Source organism: Panthera tigris, chromosome B2 (assembly GCF_018350195.1).
Source record: "Panthera tigris isolate Pti1 chromosome B2, P.tigris_Pti1_mat1.1, whole genome shotgun sequence".
NCBI classification, from domain to species: Eukaryota; Metazoa; Chordata; class Mammalia; order Carnivora; family Felidae; genus Panthera; species Panthera tigris.
The window spans coordinates 32,966,015-32,987,125 of record NC_056664.1 but is presented as its reverse complement, the minus strand read 5'-3'; the positions used below and the strand labels follow the sequence as shown (position 1 = coordinate 32,987,125).

Sequence of the window (21,111 nt, the reverse complement as noted above, 5' to 3'; positions counted from 1 at the left end):
TCTAGAGGAGCTCACAGTCCCCCTCTATGTAGAAGACAGCTCTGGCCAGGAAAGATGCAATAAGCAAATAAATAGTCTCTGCTCAGAGAATTTTGAAAATTGGCCCAAATCTTTGGATTCAGTATCAGATTACCTTCTCCATCTTTTCCTTCTACCTGGCCTGGAGAAAGTCGTGTTGTACCTTTTATCCAGTGGTAGTTAAGCTTTCAGAGGGTTTTTCATGTAGGACTTGATACGTCATGGGTGTGACAGGCTCTCAAGTGGCCCGGTGGTCAGAGTCAGACCTGGAGACTTTTGAATCCTGGCTCAGCACTGATCTTTTATGTGCCCTTTGCCACATCACCAAATCATCTTCAGGCTTAGTTTCCTCATTGTTTATAATGGCGAGTATTGAATAATACCCAGCTTGTATGGTTGTTTGAAAATTAGGAATAGTATAGTAAAAATAGATTATGTAAAAAGCCAGCACCTGGCCCAAAATGAGCACTGAATAAATACTACCTGCTGTTGTTATTTATTTTCCCCCAGGATTGGTCTGTTTTCTTTCAGTATATACAGGGCTTGTGGGAGTGGGTTAAGGTTTACAGAAATAGCCTGGGACATTCCAGTAAGTTATGTTGAAATAGTGTGATCCAGCAACTTTTAGTCTTTGTCTTTTCCTATAACCTGCAAATATAGCCAAGTTTATTGGTTTCTTTAGGCTTATTAAAAAAATAAAAAATAAAACAGTCATCGAATACCAGGCAATATAAAGTGCTGTATGTGGTTATCTTAACATTTGGACATTAATTGAGGAAGACCGGGCAGAGCGGGGGGCAATCTGACTTCGAAGTCTAGTATTACACTCTGTACCCTGGGACTTATACTTAAGAATGCTGTGTAGGTTAGTTTGTGTCTCTGACCACTTTTTCATATTGTTCTTAAAATACCTTGTTACTTCCAAAGTTAAACTGGCAGAATATCTGTTCACAGCAGTGTGGTAGTTCTTTGTACTAGACAGGGAACTTCCTTTCATTAAATAAACAGCCTGATTAGCTAGATAAAGTGAAGGGATGTTTATAAGGCATTTTGTAAACTGACTGTTTATGTCTGCTTGTTCCTTATGTTAGTATTTTGAGCTCCTGTGTAGGAAAAAAAAATCGAAGGGTAAAATGGCTTTAGAACTCTAGGAACTGATCCTACTAATGCTTGGTCCTGTGATAATTTATTGATTTATCTTGCTTGCTCATCTTTACTTACCTTTTAAATATCTTTATGGGGTCCTGTGCACAGGAACTTGTGGTGGCTGTTCTTTAAAATATCCTGTTTTCAGGGCACCTGGGTAACTCAGTGAGTTAAACTTCTGAATTCGGTTTAGGTCATGAACTGGTGGTTGGTGAGTTTGAGCCCCGCCACGGGCTCTGTGCTGACAGCTCCGAGCCTGGAGCCTGCTTCTGCCCTCTCTCTCTGCCCCTCGCCCACTTGCAGTCTCTGTCTCTCTCTCTCATAAATAAATGCTAAAAAAATTTTTTTAAATATTCTGTTTTCTGGAATCTAAGCAACTGCAGACAATTATTCATTATTATTTCGGTCTTATTTTTCTTTTTTTAATTTGTATTTAAAAAAAATTTTTTTAAGTTTATTTATTTTTGAGAGAGAGAGAGCAAGCACATGTGCACATGCACAAGCAGGGGAGGGGCAGAGAGAAGGAGAGACAGAATCCCAAGCAGGCTCTGCACCATCAGCACACGGTCCAAAGCAGGGCTTGAACTCATGAACTGCGAGATCATGACCTGAGCCAAGATCGAGAGTCAGTCGTTTAACTGACTGCGCCACTGAGATGCCCCTTCTTTTTCTTTTTTAAGTACAACTTCTTTTTTAATGTTTCATTTATTTTTAAGAGAGACAGCACGCGAGCAAGGGAGGGGCAAAGGGAGGGAGACAGAGGATCTGCGCTGAGCACAGAGCTCAATGCAAGGCTTGAACTCAACGACCATGAGATCATGACCTGAGCCGAAGTCAGATGCTTAACCGACTGAGCCACCCAGGCGCCCCTATTTTGGTCTTATTTTTAAGAAGGAGCATAGAAATGATTAGAAAGGGTTTGTCTGTAGAAGCAGTTTGCAGGGTGTATCACAGAGTTCATAGTGTGTAGCCCTTGGACTGTCGGGAATATCCACACAGCTCTCTGGCAGTAACAGCAATGCTGAGGGGCCTGCTGAATGTAGGAGGCATTGCATTGTTGGAAATGAGACCATGTTATATATATTACTGAATGTAGTTTTCTGGAAGTTGGTAATATGTCCGAGATCTATAGCTTACCTATCAGAATTTCCCGTGATGTAGATCGTTACTGTAGATATTCTCATTTTTTGAGGAAAATATTTCCAGAATTATACCTGAAATATATTTACCTCCATGATGCTCTTGGTGAGGGAAATGGAAACTTATCTGATACCAAGGGTAGTGGACAGGTAGGGAGAACAGGGATAGCTCCTCTAGCTAGAACTTTGCAAAGATACATATTCTGTCTTGTGTTAGTCTCCTCCTGGTTGGAAGAGTCTAAGACCATTTTTCCCCCCAAATCTCTTTTTCCCTCTTCTCAGCTCCAGTCCCACATTTATATGCTGGTCCACTGAAAATACTCATTAGATATCTCATTATACTCTCAATTCAAGTGTTCACAGGATAGCTTCCTATGGTTCCCTCCTCCACTGATACTTTTTTCTCATTTTCCTTGGAGGGCAGTTCCTCCTTTGACCCAGCCCGTAGCTATCAATCACTTGGTCCTCTGGATGCTTCTTTCTGTTTATCTGAGAACCTGTAACTCCCTTCCCACTCCCACGTCTGTCCTCATCCTTTCTCAACCTGAATTCAGTGCAGAGACCTATTCTGCTTCCAAGCTTGCCCACCTCCAGCTCAAGTAAGAGTGACCTTTCTAAAACCCAAATTGTGAGGAACGCTCCTGGCTACTTCTGGTTTGGCGCTGCCCAGAAGAAATTAGTTTTTGTTTAAATAAACTCTTAAAAATTAAACACAAAAACAAATTGGGTTGTGTTATTTCTTTGCTTAAACAACTTCCTGACTTACCCATTGCCTTTAGGTTTCAATCCAAACTCTTTATAATTAGACCCTTGCCTTTTTGTTCAACCTCCCTAAGTAACCCCTTCTGGATGCTTTCCGTGCCCCTTTTTTCAAGCACTTGTTTGTTCATTCAGCCTTTGGTCCATTCTTTCATTTGCTCATTAAACTTTTATTGGCCACTAATATGGGTCAAGCTCTGTGCTTAAGGCTTGGGTCTGAGGCAGTCAACAGAACGGATCCTTAGACATTTCACTGACCTCTCACACTGTTAATCAGGATTGATTAGGTTATGCTGCAGTAACAAATTTACCCTGAAATCTCATTGTTTTAACACAGCACAATTGTATTCCTTGTTACGATGCCACTCAGTCTTGGGTTGTCAGAGGCTCTGCTCTACATAGGAACCCTTCCATTTAGAGGCCCTGGCTTATAGCTACACCAGCTAGAACTCACTGTGCTCCTGGGCACTGGGACAGAGGAAGGGAGAAGCTGGATGGGCTTCTCCCTGCCTCAGCCCAGAAGTGACATGTGTCCCTTCTGCTCACATTTCATTAGCCAGAACTAGTCAGATGGCCCCACCTAATAGCAGGAGGGCTTGGAATACCATCGACAAGAACATAAAATATCTGGTGAGCATGATGGTCCCTGCCACAGGCCCTGAAGTATAGTTACCTGACTTCTGGTCTGTCCTATCCACTGGACTTCAAATTTCTCAAGAGCTGGGATTGTATCTATCTTGCTTTGTGTCCCAAACACGTGGGCACACAGTAGGCTTCTCATTTTTGTTGAATCAATGTCCTTCTTGAGCTTGAATTTAACTCAGGTCACTTCTTTTAAGAAGCATTCCCTTGCCATCTCTCTACTGTCCTCCCCCCAGCCTAGATTAGGTGTTTCTTTTCAGTGTCTTTGGGGTATCCTGTGCATACCTCAACCAAAGCACTCCTCACCCTGTATTACTACTCTTTTTTTCTTTCTTATTTTTTCTTCCCTCTCTCCACTAGATACTCCTTTCCTGGGTAAGGGGCTTTCTTTTATATTCTTTTGAGAAGTTGTATTAAGCATTGCTTTTTTAAAAGTTTATTTATTTATTTTGAGAGAGACGGAGACAGTACTAGGGGGCAGAAAGAGAGAGAGAGAGAGACACACACACACACACACACACACACACACACACACACACACACACTATATCCCAAGCAGGCCCCAAGCTGCCAGTGCAGAGCTCAACGTGGGGCTCCGACCCACGAAGCTGTGAAATCATGACCCAAGCCGAAACCAAGAGTTGGGACACTTAATGGACTGAGCCACCTAGGTGTCCCTGGATTAAGCATTATTAAAGCAATTTAAGAAACCTTAAAAAATAAAACATTACTGTTCCAAGCTTAAGTCCATTATAGAAATCTTTCCCTGTTAGGTTTATTATTCCCACAGATTTCTTTAGTCTTTCATTGTATACCTGTGTCCCTAATCAATATAATGATTGTCCCCTGTGTCCATGTGGATAACAACTTGTCCCAGCCCCACTGTTGATTTCTCCCTGCTCTGTAGGGCTAGCTGCATCATGTTCATATGTGGGTGGGTGTGTTCTGTGGGCACATTTAGCCATCTCTGCACTGATATCACCTGTCTTGGCGATAAGAGTTTCATGAAAGGTCTAATTAATACCTGGTTGTCCAGTCCCCTACTTTGATCTGCCTTAAAATTGCAGGGGTTTTCATCTTTGCAACCGCCATTCCTAGTTTATAACGATGCTGAATGAATGTTTGTTGAATAAATAACAAATTCTGTGGTTGTTTTCCTTAGTATGTCGTTTTCAGATTTAGGAGCTTTGCCATTTGATTTCTTTTCTGATAATTTTATATTTAAAAATCAAGCTTCAGAATCGAAATTTACTGACCAGAAACACCACTTAGTGTTTTATAAGATAGGAAGGAGTAAAGCCTCTGGCTAAAGGAAAGATGTTTTGTTTTTCAGTGGGTTGTCAAGGAAACTTAGGAGAACTGTTTACTGGTAATGGTGTTTGCTTTGAAGTGTGAAGACAAAGTAATGAGGCTTATTTTTCCCAATGTCTGTATTATACATAGTCTGACCTCATGTAGGCCTGCTTTGAATGTGCAAAGTAGTAACACTTGCAAGATTTACTAATTAATATTTCACATTGATTGAAATTTAGAAATGAAATTATACTTTATGTTAGAGGTTTCCTTTGCTTTAGCTTTAGTATTGTCCCCATGAAGTTCTTTCATTTGGACTATAACCTAATTGAATGGCCCTAGTCAGCCTTTTAAGCAAATGCTTAGGTTCAGAATGGCTACGTAACACTTTGCCAACAAGTGGGAGAATTCTAGGAAGAAAGACTACATGTTCTTTATATAACAAATCCTTGAAAGATTAACCCATTTTCTACCCTTTCTTGAGTTTTCCTTGCAGATTGGATTGGTATGATTTAAATGCCAATATCCAGAGAGTCTCGGGAGGACTTTTTAAAAAAAACTCTTTGGGGCGCCTGGGTGGCTCAGTCGGTTAAGCGGCCGACTTCAGCTCAGGTCATGATCTCACGGTCCGTGAGTTCGAGCCCCGCGTCGGGCTCTGTGCTGACAGCTCAGAGCCTGGAGCCTGTTTCAGATTCTGTGTCTCCCTCTCTCTGACCCTCCCCCGTTCATGCTCTGTCTCTGTCTGTCTCAAAAATAAATAAACGTTAAAAAAAAAATTAAAAAAAAACATTATAAAAAAAAACTTTTAACAAACATGATTGCGTTTGGGCTTATTTTTATTTTGAGAAGGAATTTTTAAAAATATAAGATTTGCCACAATTATCACAAGATGGGAGGAGTGTGGCAGTGACTCCCTCCCCCCTTTTTTTTTTCTTGAGAGATCAAGAGAAGAGAGAACACGAGTGGGGGAGGGACAGAGAGAGAGAGGGAGAGAGAGAGAGAGGGAGAGAAAGAAAGAATCCCAAGCAGGGTTCCCACTGTCAGCACAGAGCTGGATGCAGGGCTCGAACCCACACACGTGAGATCATGACCTCAGCCAAAACCAAGAATTGGATGGCTAACAAATTGAGCTACCCAAGCACCCTTGCCCTTTTCTTTTACGGAAATAGTGTATTATTTCAGCTTTATAATTTAATATGATGTAAAACTAAGGATCACTTCTTGGAAGGCTACTCCCCTGGAATATAGGCTCTGAGGAAAAAAGTAGTGGCACTGACTCCTAAATTTAGCTTTTGAAAAGTTACTGTGATCTTAAAACCAGTTTTATTTTATTGAGATGAAGTTCACATAACATGACATTAACCATTTAAAAGTGAACGAGTCAGTGGCATTTCGTACCACTAATTCAGTGGCATTTAGCAACCTTTGTATAGTTTCAAAATACTATGGTCACCCCAAAATAAAATCCTGCTCTCCATTCTTCCCTTCCCCCAGTCCCTGGCAACCACCAGTTTGCTTTCTCTCCTCTCTCTTGATTTACCTATTCTGTATATTTCACATCAGCGGAATCTTACAGTATGTGACTTTTGAGCCTGGCTTTTACTTCGCCTGATATTTTGAAAGTTCATCCACACAGTACTTCATTCTTTTTTAATGGCAGAATAATATTCCTATGTGTGTGAATGCCACATTTTGTTATCCATTCACTGATCGGCATTTAAGTTGTTTCTACTTTTTGGCTAGAGTAAATAATGCTGCTGTGAATATTTGTGTGTAAGTATTTGAGTGCCTGTTTTCAGTTCTTTTGGGTGTATACCTAGGAGTAGAATTATTAGGTCACATGGTAATTTTTTATTTAACTTTTCAGGAACCACCAAACTTTCCACAGTGCCTGAACTATTTTACATTCTTACCCAATGTTTGAGGGTTCCGATTTTTCTACATCCTTGCCAGTTCTTGTTATTTTTAAAAATTATAGCCATTCTTGTGGGTGTGAAGTGGCATCTCATGGTAGTTTTACTTTGCACTTTCCTAGTGACTAATGGTGTTGAGCATCTTTTCGTGCGCTTCATGGCTATTTGTAGATCTTCTTTGGAGGAATGCTGCTTCTTTGGAGAAATGTCTTTTTGTTATTGTTGTAAGAGTTTTTATATTTTTATGTATTTTTATTTTGGATACCAGACCCTGATCAGATAGATGATTTGCAAATATTTCCTCCCATTCTGTAAGTCGTTTTTTCACATTCTTGATAATGACCTTTGATGCACAGAAGATCCTAATTTTGATGAAGTCCAACTTATCTAGTTTTAGTTGTTGTTCATACTCTTGGTGTGTCATGTGAATTGGCATATCTTGCCAAATTCAAGGTCATGATGATTTATTGCTATTTTATTTATTTTTTATTTTTTTAATTACTTTTTTAAGTAAACTCCATCCCCAGTGTGAGGCTCAAACACATGACCCCAAGGTCAAGAGTCACACATTCTACCGACTAAGCCAGCCAGGCATCTCAGATTTATTGCTGGTGGGTGTACAATGAGGACTCTTATTTTAAAAACAAAATTTCGGGGGTGGGTGCCTGGGTGGCTTAGTTGGTTAAGTGTCCAACTTCGGCTCGGGTCATGATCTTGTGGTTCATGAGTCTGAGCCCCACGTTGGGCACTCTACTGTCAGAGAAGAACCCACTTCGGATCCTCTGTCCTCCCCTCCCTGGCTTGTGCCCTCTCACTCTCTCTCTCAAAAATAAACATTAAACAAACACCCACAAAATTTCATAGAACCTCCACATTTTACTTTAACCTCCCTTAGATTATACATTTATACACATCACCCAAAAACTGTGGGTTTCATATTATCTTAAATTACTCTGCATTATGCAAAGCAGAACCTAAGTACACTTAACAAATGAAATAGTACTTGTAAATTTAAAGGCATTATTTTCTCCATCCATGGGCTATATTTTGGTGACTATGTATGGATTCATGGATTTTCTTTTTAACTCCAGACCCCCTCTGAGTCAGCAGATCACCGATTTTGTAGAGGAGCACCAGGGAACTGTATCATGACATGCAGAAAAGGGATTAAGGATAGAGAAAAAGGTAGCATTTCCAGGGGCCCAGGTAGTTGCAGAAACGTCAAGGGAGAAAGGGGAGATGACTGAAAGATGACTTACCTTACTAAAAGGTAAGTCACCGGAAGTCAGAGGTGGAATCTGTAAGGGCTCCAGAGGACGCAGTGTTTGCTTTCAGGCAACAAGAATGACTGCAGAGTGGAAGTGAAGTTCAAGGGGGAGTGTGTTGGGATTAGGGCTGGACACTCAAAAGACATCATCAGAAAGTGATGGTTTAGGGAGCATTAGAGGATTCCTTTAGTTTTAGAAGTAATGCCAACCCAGTTCTACCTCCAAAGGAGGAGTCCAGCTAACTGTTTAGCTCCTGTCCTGGAGAAGGATAAGGAAAAGGAGCTGGAGAAATCCTAGATTTTATTTCAGCCATGATTAGAATGCAGTTAATTTTGAATTAATAATACTATAGTCTGTATCCGTATTTTGTGTGTGTATTTGGTTGGTTTTCTCATTTCTTAAAATTTTTTCGTAAAAAGTATCCAGTTTTCTCTCAGCTGCAAGCCTGATGAGGTTTTTCAACTTGACCTGTAGATGAGGGAGTTGGGTTCTCAGGACACACTTAGAGCTTGGGGTGGTGATGGGCCAGGAGCTGGGACACACGGGAGTGAGGACCTGGGAGGGAAAGTGTTGGGACTGTGGTGCCAACCAGGGCTAAGGACTGCTCTCCTTCTGGCCAGCCCTTCACAGCGCTCACAGGCTCATCAGTGACTTTCCACCCCCCCCACCCCCCCCCACCCCCACCCCCAGTCCTTGTCAGCTCTGTGTTCAAAGGGCTTTAGAGAAAGGAGCTAAGAAGAGGATAGATAGGCCTGAGGGGAAGGTAGAGGTAATGGCCACTGGTTCACATGCCCTTCTGCTTTTACAAGGCGGATTGTCTGCTTTTTCCAGTAGAAATAAAAGCTACCTTACCAGAAGTGACCTGGAGAGATCTAAACAAAAAATAGGCTTAGGTACTTAGACTTTGGTGGTGTTTAAGAGTCTGAGTTTGTACAAACGTGTCTTTTTTTTTTGTTTTTAACTGCCCATGTAACCTCTGTGACTTTCAGGTGCTACTCGTGAGCAGTAGTCGCCATCCAGACCGATGGATTGTCCCCGGGGGAGGCATGGAGCCCGAGGAGGAGCCGAGTGTGGCGGCAGTCCGTGAAGTCTGTGAGGAGGTGAGCGTTGAGAACAAAGGGCACGGCAGTACCTTGTAATCCTGCATCTGTCACGTCTGTGTAGTTCTTTATCACCACCCACTGACTAGACATACTCCTGATCCCAGAAGGAAGGCATTTAACAGTTACCCTGTGCTTCCTTGATGACAGGGGTGATCGGGTTGTGACGTGGTCATGTTTATCCAGCACTCTGTGCACTCATAGTAGTGACTGTATCTAATTATTCCAGACAGTTTTTGTGATTTCCCATGGAGCTCTTTCAGCATCGCCTCTGTCACCTGTGGCAGAAGATCAAGAACAAATAGTTCATCAGCCCTAAGAAATCAGAGGAACAGGCAGTATTGATATAAATGGCTCATTCTCATTAACCTTTAGATGAGGAGGTGGTGGCCCTTATTTTCCTGTGCTTCCTGAGTCCTGGCCTTAGAACAGTGGTTAACGCAGCAGTTCTGTTAGCCAGAAGATGTTATTAATGATGCCATTAGATAATAGCATCTTCTTTGTTATTTAGTCACATGACATTCAGCATATATGTACTGAATTCCTGGGCTATGCCCAGTATATCTTACTAGATACTCTAGAATAAGTAGTCGGAAGAAGTAAAGTCTTGGACCCCTAGTTCCCTTACTTTGAGGAAACTAAGAAAGAGATTGCAGTTCAAAGCCGGGAGGAAGGAACTGACTAACATTCCTCCATAGCCTGCTGTGCTCTGCTTACATGATTTCACTTAAGATTCCTAACTTGGTGGTGTGTTTTATCACCCTCGTTTACTTGCCCTGGCCACATAGTTGGTGCCTTTTAGATCTATTTCTTTGTTCCAGAGGGAATTTAAAACTGATTCTAAGGACATATAAAATCGCACTAAGAATGAGTCTAACTCCTACAGTTCTTCGCTGTTCAGCCCTTGCTGAAGTCCTCTGAGACTGACTGACTCTTGGAATACTCAAGGAGTTCTTTGCTTGCTCTGAAACTCCTGCAGACTTGTGTTGGCTCGTGTGCCTCTCCTTTTATCATATATCCGGTGTCCATAACTAGACTATAATCTCTGGGAGCAAAGAGTATGTTTTAAAGTTTAAATCCTCCCTTCCTGTGCCTCGTACACAGGTAGGTAAATGGAAAGTAATGAATACATGCTTCCATGACAGATGGAGTAATGGATGGAACAGTAAAAGTCCTGAAGAGTCCCCTTTCTTATCAGACCTGGGATAATGGGGAATGCACAGGGGCAGGGTGGCCTGGAGGGGCAGATGTGATTCTGTACTCTGCCCTCCCATGCCGCAGGGCTGCACATCTTTGCCTGGTCCTTGGAAGATCTCAGAGGCTTGACTGTTTAAGTAAGTGGCAGGACCGGTTGGTGGACCTAAGCTGCACACTCTTAATTCAGATCCACTTGGCTCCTGTAGGTTCTAAGACACGTAAAGCAAAAGTGATGTTTGAAAGAGGTTCTGTGGCAGTTGTGGATTAAGAAAGGTGGTTGGAAGACCTGAAATAGAGGGTTGATCTGATATATATCTGATATAGAACAGAGAGAAAGGAAAAGGTTCAGAAACTTTGCAAAACTTGCTACTTGGTTTTAGGAGTCATGGGGGGAATCTGACAGCTGTACCATTGTGGAGCACGTTGGGATTGGCGTCTGTCTCTGGAGAACTTATATTGCTGTTACTGTTGTTTGATTTTGAGAGTTACAGTTGAGTCATCCCTGACTATACACATGCAGCGAAGATGGAGAGAACTAGGAGAGATGCAGTGAGGGGCAAGAAAGGGTGTAGGACACCCCGCTCACCTTTGTTTCCTGGAAAATGCCATCCCACGCGCCTGAGTTGGTGAGAGGGAGGCTGTGGTGAAGGAGGAGGCAGAATGCTTGTGATTTGAGAAGGTAGTGGTGCAGCACCGAAATGAATCATGTCCTCATATGTTCAGGATCCCCCTCCCTCCTGTCCGGGTGGGGTCCTGAGCTTGAAATTAAGCCCTGCTTGACTCTGAGCAGATTTTCCCCCTCCCGTCAAAGGAGAGTCCTGCCACACTATATACTTTATTCTAGCATTATTGAGAGATAAAGAATGGGAGCTGCTTGCAACTTTAGAATACGGTACCGAATAAATCAAATGTTTGCACAGACAGTAAACATTAGTGAAATATGTCATTACGAAAACAAACATTTCAGTGGCTTCTATCAAAATAGCAGGGATGGTTTTTCCAATTCCACATCCGTCAACAGAGTACAAGACTTGGAATCAGAGAGGATATAGATAGATTTTTTTTTTTTTAATTGCCCTTGAAAGGTAGCTTTTGTAAGCAGAAATCGCTATTCAGGGAGTTTATTTAGGTTTCAAAATGTTATGACTTTTGTAAAAGTACACATTCAAAAACTTTGGTTTTTTTTTTTGTTTTTTTTCATAATGCTCACAGCTCTGTTCTCTAGATAAACATAGAAGATTTTACTAGTCACTTTTAGATAATATTTAGACCAGTTAATTGAAGACCTTCAGATGTTTCAAATTGGTTTTATACAGCTAAATGTATTTTATTGCTTTCTAAAGAACTTCAGTTATCTGATTTAAAAAAATAAAACCCTGGGGTGCCTGGGTGGCTCAGTCATTTGGGCATCCAACTTCAGCTCAGGTCATGATCTCACGGTTCGTGAGTTCAAGGCCCATGTTGGGTTCTGTGCTGACAGCTCAGAACCTGGAGCCTATTTCGGATTCTTTGTCTCCCTCTCTCTCTGCCCCTCCCCTTGTCACACTCTGTCTCTCTCAAAAATAAATAAACATTAAAAAATTAAAAAATAAAATAAAGTCCTGATGAAGCTCTTCAACTGAAGTCCTGTGAATCTCATACATTAAACTTACAAACTAGGTGAGTCTTAAATTCTTTAAATATTCCCATAATATATGTAAACTTACTAAGATTTTCAACTTAAAAACACAAGTCAGAAAGAAATTATTCAATTATACTTTCAAAACTGTGGTTACAATCTAATAGGCCAAGTTTTTTTTTTTTTATAATCTCTACGCCCAACTGGGGCTCAAACTTACAACCACAAGATCGAGGGTCGCATGCTCTATGACTGAGCCAGCCAGGCGCCCTAGGCCAGATTCTTTTACATATTACAAAATCATAAAACATGCCTGGTTTCCTTTGTTTTTTGTTCTTTGTTTTCTTAAGTTTATTTATTTATTTTGAGAGAGAGAGAATCCCAATCAGGCTCCGCCCTCTAATCCCAGCGTCCGATGAAGGCTTGATCCCATGAACCATAAGATCATCATCTGACCTTAAATCAAGATTCCCTGGTCATCTTCTTAACATAGAAATATATTATGGTTTTGAGGTGCCTGGGTGGCTCAGTCAGTTAAGCGTCCGACTTTGGCCTAGGTCATGATCTCGCGATTCGTTGAGTTCGAGCTCTCTCAAAAATAAATAAATGTTAAAAAAAAATGTTTTTTAAATAAAAAAAAGAAATATATTATGGTTTTGATTCCCTTAAACATTTTTTTAATTAAAAAAATTTTTTTGATGTTTACTTTTGAGAGAGAGAGAAAGAGAGAGAGAGACAGACAGCATAAGCAGGGGAGGGACAGGGAGAGAGGGAGACACAGAATCCGAAGGAGGCTCCAGGTTCTGAGCTGTCAGCACAGAGCTGGACGTGGGGCTCAAACCCACGAACCGTGAGATCATGACCTGAACCAAAGTTGGAGGCTTAACTGACTGAGCCACCCAGGAGCCTTTCCCTTAAACATTTCTTTATTTCATTCTAAATATTTTCAGCATTGCACCAGGATAGGGTGGTTCAGTTGGTTAATTGTTGATTTCTGCTCAGGTCATGATCTCACAATTCATGAGATCAGGCCCTGCTGCAGAGCCTGCTTGGGATTCTCTCTCTCTCTCCCCCTCCGCTGCTTGTGCTCGCTCACTCTGTCTCAAAAATAAATAATCATTAAGAAAAAGAAAAAGAAAGAAAGATGTTTACGCACCAAAGAAACCAGGCCCTTCCTGTTAAGTGAGACCAAGACTCTTGGGTGGCCTGATAGGAAATGCTGATCCAGACCACTGTTGTTCTGTCAAGGTATAACTTTGGGGTGCCTTGGTGGCTCCGTTGGTTAAGCATTGGACTCTTAGTTTTGGCATAGGCATGATCTCGCAGTTCATGGATTTGAGTCCCACGTTGGGCTCTGCGCTGGTGGTATGTAGGAATCTGCTTGGGATTCTCTATCTCCCCTTCTCTCCCTCCCTATCCCCTGCTCATGTTTGCTTTCTCTCTCTCTCTCCCTCTCCCTCCCTCTCTCTCTCGCTCTCTCTCTCTCTTTATAAATAAATAAACTTAAAAAAAAAAAAAAAGAGGGTAGCTTCAAAAGCCTGGTGTCGTGGAGTCCACGTTGGGTGGGAATGGGTGTTGAGTGAGCACTTTGCAGTATCCGGCACACGTGGCTAACTTTGTCCTTCAGCCTGCAGGCTCCTTCCTCCATCAAGCCTTTGTGATTCCTCCCTGCAGACTCAGTCTTCTTGCTGTGTGTTTCCATTGCAGTCCATGCTTCCTAGCGTTGTAGTGCTTATCATTGGTACTGCTTGCTTAATTGTGTCCTGTGCTAGACTTCACATTCTCTGTAGTCAGACGCTATTCTCTTTTGCTCACTGTTCAGTCTGCAGTGCTTATTAACACATAGCAAGTGCTTCACAAAATAAATGTTTCCATTGGTGACGTGACCCCTAGAGCAGCCACATAAATATGAGGTAGGCCCTTTTTGGGTTGCCAGGAGCAAACATGCCTACAGGTGTCTCAGAACTGTGCCTACAGGCTGTGCAGAACTGGAAACTTGGGTCACAGTGCACAGGAGGGCCTCGCTCATGGTGGGTGGAGTGACGGTGGGAGTGCAGTGTAGCTCAAGGAGCCTGGTCACCTCACCTGTGGCCCAGCCCCCGTCTTCCACGGGGATGATGCCTTCCTAATCTCTCTCAGTGTCCTGGCTTCTGCTTACCACCTTCTGTGTTTTCCCTCCTCTGTGCGCCACACTCGGCCTTCCCGACAGAGGTGACCTGTGGGCACAGCTGCCGGGTGACATCATCGGCTTCTGGCTATTTTGAAGACGTTTGCCTCAACTTTGCATCAGTTGCTGATTTCTTATTTCTCTCTGCGCTCAGAGTGTCCAGATCATGTGCTATAAAAGCATGGCGGCTGGTGCTTCAGAACACCTGCAGCAGCTTTGCCGGGAGGATCCTGTGTATGTAGTAAAAAAAAATATTTACTAACACAGGAAAATGTTTGTGACACATTCCTAAGTGGTCAAAGCAGACTCAAAAACAGGATTTGTGACATAAAACCATTCAGTGGAAAAGAAATGTGTGTGTCTATTTGTGTGGAAAAAATGAATAACACTGGTTGCACACTACGTGCCAAGCTCTGTTCTAAGCATTTTGCAAATGTTGCCTCATCGAATTCTCTCCGGACTCTCTGAGCTGGGGGCTGTTACTGTCTACATTTTACAGGTGAGAAAAAACAGGTTGAGTGAGATTAAGTATTTTGTCCGAACAAATTGTGCCCAGCTAAGTGTGCTCAAGGTACAACCAGGTGCGATAACACCCTGATATCAAGGATCATGGTTGTCTCAGGAGTGCACAGGTGCTCTCTGGTTATCTCCAGCCTTACCAGTCTTACAGTCCAGAGCATCTAGTCTCAGCACGCATCCTCCTCTAATTCTATGCTCCTTGAAAGAAGCTCTACCAAAATGCTCATGGCAGTTCTCTGGGTTAGCTCATAGATTATCAAGTTTTTTCCATGGAACACACATATATGTTATTACTGGAAGAATTTTCTATATAAACATGAATGGAGTGAAATTATTAAGTCTGGCGTGGCGTCGCCGGGCCAATGTACCATTAGACTCAACCTGTTCAGAAGGTTTGTTTAACCCGGCTTAAAAACTTCAGCATATTGGCTGAATTTCAGAGACCGATAAATCTGTAGCACTTGAAACATTAGCAGTCACATCTAACGGGCTAAAATATTCCCTTTTGGAAACTGGCATCCATTTTTTAGCTGCTTATAGTCAGAATCCTATTACAGTGACCCGTCAGAGGGCGAGAAGGATGAGGCTTTCTCCCAGGGCCAAGCAGGGGCCTTGGAAACAGTGCATCTCTAGCCCAGGGCAGCAAAGGCTTGTGTGAGCCAGCCATGTGACACCCTCTGTAATGAAAAGAAAAGCACCTCTTTGTGTAGTTTTCAGAGCTATTCTTTCTTGCTAATTCAAAAGGAAAGGTAAAACTTTGGGCTGACAGGGAGAAAAGAGAGAAACTGGATCTGAAACTGTTCTGTCTTCTGTTCGTTATATCCCCAGTTCTCACCTCAGGCGAACCAAGAGCGTTATCACAAAGGTAAAGAACATCTGAAAACAGAATCGGGAGAAAAATACGTGCATACTTTCAACTGCCTCCTCTTCAAGGATGACAGAGATGGGTACCTTCTGCCTCTAGAGAGACGTAGTCAGTGATGACACTTGACAATAGGTGGCCAGATTCCAGCTCCTTTTATCTGCTGCTTCGCGTCTGGACAGGGCCCATATCCTCAGCACCATTTCCAGCACACCAACTATAAAGTATTTGTAGGCAGCCTGATAATTGATCTGTGACATAGACACAGCTTTTAAAAAAAATGTAGCTTGTTTTCTCACTTCCTCACTTGAATCCTAATATCACACTTCCCTGCTACTCTGGCTCTTACCACCTGTTGCTTTGCGGTATAAACTTGCCATCTTGGAAATTTCTGTAGATTAGTTAGTGATGTCTTCTACTTCCCTGTACCTCTTGCTGTCCTTTCGTAAGTTTTTAATACACTGTACAAAAAGTAAAACTTTCACCACATGTTTGACTTAATTCACCTTCATTTAGGAAAGTTTTTTTTGAGCAGCCAGGTGCTGTAACATAGTATCAAGGATCATGGTCGTCTCAGGAGTGCCCAGGTGCTCTCTGGTTATCTCCAGCCTTACTGATCTTACATCATCCCATCAAAATCTCTTGTATCCTTTCAAAAATCTGTATCAGGGTGACTGGGTGGCTCAGTCGGTTGGGTGTCTGACCTTGGGCTCAGGTTATAATCTCAGGGTTTGTGAGTTTGAGCCCTGTAACGGGCTCACTGCTGTCAGCACGGAGCCCGCTTCAGATCCTCTGTCCCCCTCTCTCTCTCTGCCCAACCCCCCCCCCCCCCCCCCCCCCCCCGCTCACGTTCTGTCTCTCTCTCTCAAAAATAAAGAAAGCATTAAAAAAAGAAAGAAAAATCTGTATCATCTCAGGGTGCCCGGGTAGTTCAGTCAAGTAAACATTTGACTCTTGATTTCGGCTCAGATCATGATTTCACCACTGTGACACTGAGCCTCACATAGGGTTCCGCACTGAGTGTGGAGTCTGCTTAAGATTCTCTCTCTCTCTTGGGGCGCCTGGGTGGCTCATCTGAGTGTCAGACTCTTGATTTCTGCTCAGGTCATGATCTCACAATTTATGAGTTTGAGCCCTGCATTGGGTTCTGTGCTGACAGCAAGGAGCCTGCTTGGGATCCTCTGTCTCCCTCTCTCTGCCTGCCCCTGCTCACTGTCTCTCTCTCTCTCTCTCTCAAGATAACTAAATAAACACTAAAAAAAAAAAAAAAGATTCTCTCTCTTCCTCTGCCCTTCTCCCCTCCTCATGTACTCGCTCTAAAATGGAAAAAAAAAATCCATATCCTCTTATCCCACTTCTTGTACTGTGTGTTCCCTGTCCCTGCAAAACAATGGTTGTACTCTCTAATATGTGTGTCATAGCAACTGGAAGTCTCCGTATGGAATCTCAGAACCGTCTCTAACAGGGAAGTAGTATTTCATGTCTCTTGTTAACATTTTGGAAACAATTTTTAAAAAGCCTATACCTACTTGGGAATAATTTAAAATACTATTTTGTCAACCTTTTTTTTTTTCTTTAGGTCGTAAGTGTTTGACTCTATTCGGAGTGGAGAAAAACGTGAAGGCTCTGTGTGACTGTCTTGTATTTTCATCTTTATTTTTTGGCCCCAACCTGAACAGTTGGGAATGGAAGATGGGGATATAGGGTATCACAGAATTTATTAGAGAAATGACATGATTCTCTTTAAATCCCAAACTTTGATCACAAAATCTATATCACAGTATCTTAAGAATATTTTTAATCGGTTTAACATGCTAAGTGAAAGGTGGGGAAGTCCTACTACAGACCAGGGAACCTCAGAGGTCATAAGCTCGTAGGGAAGTGGACAAGCAGCTGACAGTAGATGTAGCTCTAACAATGTGGGGGGAGCCTGCCCTGGTCAGGAGGCGGTGCCTGCCCAGGCCTGGCCATTAGCTGTCATGTGGCAGTCAGGACCCCGTGTGGTTCTGACATTTCAAGAGAAGCTTGAAAGCTAGATTCTCATGTGAGGGTTCCTGGTCTTTCAATATAGGCAACTAATTTTTAAAAATTGTTTCCAGAATGTTAATCAAAATAATACGTGCCTGTGCCTATGGATTAAGACAATAACAGTAGTAATACGAAAAGGCCCATAATTGAAAAACAACCAAAGGATGTGTTCATGAGGTGAATGAGGTGTGTTTCAGATTTTTACATTATTTTCAACTGTAAAGTGATAAGCTCCACCCTCTTTGAAAAAGACAGCTTTACTTTGCAGTCTCCTAAATGATAGATGAAAGCAAATAAAGGTTTTGAACCTTAGCAGTACTTTTCACTGTTTAATAGAAATGTTAATATGAGAAAATACGTACAGCTGTAAATTTCTGTAAGTCAAGAGAGACCATAAATCACCCTAATTTGTTGAACAGCAGGTTTTATTTAGATACTGTGCTCTGAATTTCCATGATTTAGTGTTTAAGAAATTTCAAATTACATGAATATGAGTTATTAATAATAAGGTACATGTATGGCTGTGCACCTACAGATTTCTCTTAAAAATAGGTACAAAAGTAGGCAAAGAATTTTTCTATATATTTGAACTTTTTCAAAATAAGTTGGGCAGCAAATAGCCGTAAGTGCTTATTATGTGCCAACTGTATTCACATCTCGAGGAGGAGACTATGACGTACAACGATGTGGTGGATTCCACTTTCCTTAAGACAGATTGTGTTTCTGTAAGTACTACCGAGTTTTTATTTTTACTTGGAAAGAAGATATTTTTAGCTCATTTGGTCACAGCATTATAAAATGCAAGAATCATCATGTCTCTTAAAACATCTTATTTTGATACTTAATTCCTTTTAAAGAATTTAATAGGAAATGTGGTTCAGTGATCAAAAATTTCAGGAAAGCCTGTGGTTTGCCTAACAGGGATATACATTTTTGCGTGTGGAAGCGTCTTTATTCTGACCTCCTAAGAAGGCAAATATACAAAAGCACAGTGAAAGAAGAGCTTTTCCTTAGAGAAACTAATTTCGAATATAGAAAACGAACAGAGAGGGGCACCTGGGTGGCTCAGTCGGTTAAGTGTCCGACTTCGGCTCAGGTCATGATCTCACGGTTTGTGAGCTCGAGCCCCGCGTTGGGCTCTGTGCTGACAGCTCAGAGCCTGGAGCCTGCTTCGGATTCTGTGTTTCCCTCTCTCTCTGCCCCTCCCCTGCTCATGCTCTGTCACTCTCTGTCTCAAAAATAAATAAAACATTAAAAAAAAAAAAAAGAAAAGAAAAGAAAACGAACAGAGAAAGCACACCGTGTTGAAAGCATACCGTGTTTTAGCGTGGAAGCCCGTGTGAGGCTGTTTTATGTGAGAGGACAGAATGAATCCCACAGATCGCTGGCAAAGGCCCTTAAGTAAATCCGTATTGAATCTCCTGTTTCTGGCAGCTGAGAACTTGGAAAGGGCCTTTCTTCTCAGTTACAGTTCAGGGATGAAAGGAGACCTTGGCACAGACACCGCCTCCAGTGAAGGGCCTGGCTGGGGCGCGCTGTGCTAATCCTCGTGCTCAGCTTTTGCTCCTGTGCTCACGTGGCTGAGAGTGTAATTCAACTCTGGCCCTAGAGCAAGGAGGCCTCTCTCTTCTTTCATGGGCGGGCATCTCTCCACTGTTACCAAATGGCTTCTCTTGGGTTTCTTCCATGATTACTTCGAGAGTCCACCTTAAAATGATTGACAATTTTTAGTGACTGTCATTTTGGCTTTTGCACGAATACTGGATACTCGCCGCTTTATGAAAAGTGGTACTCAACACGTTATAACACGCTTGTGTTAGTGAGTCAAAAGTTTAAATATACAAGTGCTTCTGACTGGAATTTCCATTAGGGTAGTTTGCAAAGTTTTTAAAACTTAAAAATAGAAACAGTATAATCTGAACGGTGCTCTTAATCTGAGGGCTTTTCTGTCCTCCTTGTAGCACTTAGTGAAGTTTTTAGCATAGCCAGTTTGATCACTTAGTTAAGCTGGTGACTTATGATAGCTCACCATTTTTCTGATTATAAAAATAATTCACAGGGGCGCCGGAGTGGCTCAGTCGGTTGAGCGCCCGACTCTTGATAACCATTTAGGTCATGATCCCAGGGTTGTGGGGTCGAGCCCTGGGTCAAGCTCCACGCTGAGCATGGAGCCTGCTTAAGATTCTCTCTCTCTCCCTCTGCTCCTCCCCCACTCACACGTGGTGTGTGTGTGTGTGTGTGTGTGTGTGTGTGTGTGTGTGCGTACAGACTCTCTCTGTCTTAAAAAATATATATGTGTGTATATGTGTGTGTGTATGTATGTTCCTAGAAGAACGAAAATCCAGAAGGTCCAAAGAAGACAGTATATTAACATAATACCATGGCTGGCTGTATTTTCCCCAACATTTGAATCCTCAAAATTTTCAAATATAAGAAAAAAAATTTTTTTTAAGTTTTTTTTTTTACCATTTATTTATTTTTGAGACAGAGAGAGACAGAGCATGAATGGGGGAGGGTCAGAGAGAGAGGGAGACACAGAATCTGAAACAGGCTCCAGGCTCTGAGCAGTCAGCACAGAGCCCGACGCGGGGCTCGAACCCACGGACAGCGAGATCGTGACCTGAGCCGAAGTCGGACGCTTAACCGACTGAGCCACCCAGGTGCCCCTAAGAAAAATTTTTAAATAGCAAAACAAACGCTGTATACCATCTTCTGGATGTAATATTTGTTAGCTTTTTGCAGATTTGCCTTATCTCTATATGTACTTTCTTGGCTCTGCCATTTATTTACTTATTTATTTTTCTTTTAAATTTTTTTTAACGTTTATTTATTTTTGAGACAGAGAGAGACAGAGCATGAACGGGGGAGGGTCAGAGAGAGAGAGAGACACAGAATCTGAAACAGGCTCCAGGTTCTGAGCTGTCAGCACAGAGCCCGACGCGGGGCTCGAACTCACGGACCGCGAGATCATGATCTGAGCCAAAGTCAGCCGCTTAACCGACTGAGCCACCCAGGCGCCCCTTGGCTCTGCCATTTAAAAAGAAGTTACAAGTATAATGCCAGGTCACCTCTAAATTCTGTTCTTTAGCATGCATCTTTTTAGAATGAAGCCAGTTCCCTACATCACCACATCCCATTGTCACACTTAAGAAAATTCGTAATTCCATAACGTCATTACAATTTTTTTCAACGTTTATTTATTTTTGAGAGACAGAGCACAAACTGGGGAGGGCCAGAGAAAGAGGGAGACACAGAATCCGAAGCAGGCTCCAGGCTCCGTGGTGTCAGCACGGAGCCCAACGCAGGGTTCGAACTCATGTACCATGAGATCATGGCCTGAGCCGAAGTCTGACGCGTAACTGACTGAGCCACCCAGGTGCTCCCCATACTGTTGTTTAATACTCCATATTCATGTGTCCCTGGTTATCATGAAATGTCTGTT

General features: G+C 42.3%; 1 protein-coding gene across 2 annotated transcripts in view; it reads left to right on the top strand.

Moving 5' to 3' along the window:
* LOC102971995 (diphosphoinositol polyphosphate phosphohydrolase 1) overlaps positions 1-21,111 on the top strand; it is a 131,836-nt gene that overhangs the window by 55,613 nt on the left and 55,112 nt on the right. For both annotated transcript variants that reach the window (XM_042986150.1, XM_042986151.1), the window contains exon 2: positions 9,168-9,278. In XM_042986150.1, the coding sequence (XP_042842084.1) occupies positions 9,168-9,278 (111 nt within the window). The remainder of the gene's footprint in view (positions 1-9,167; positions 9,279-21,111) is intronic.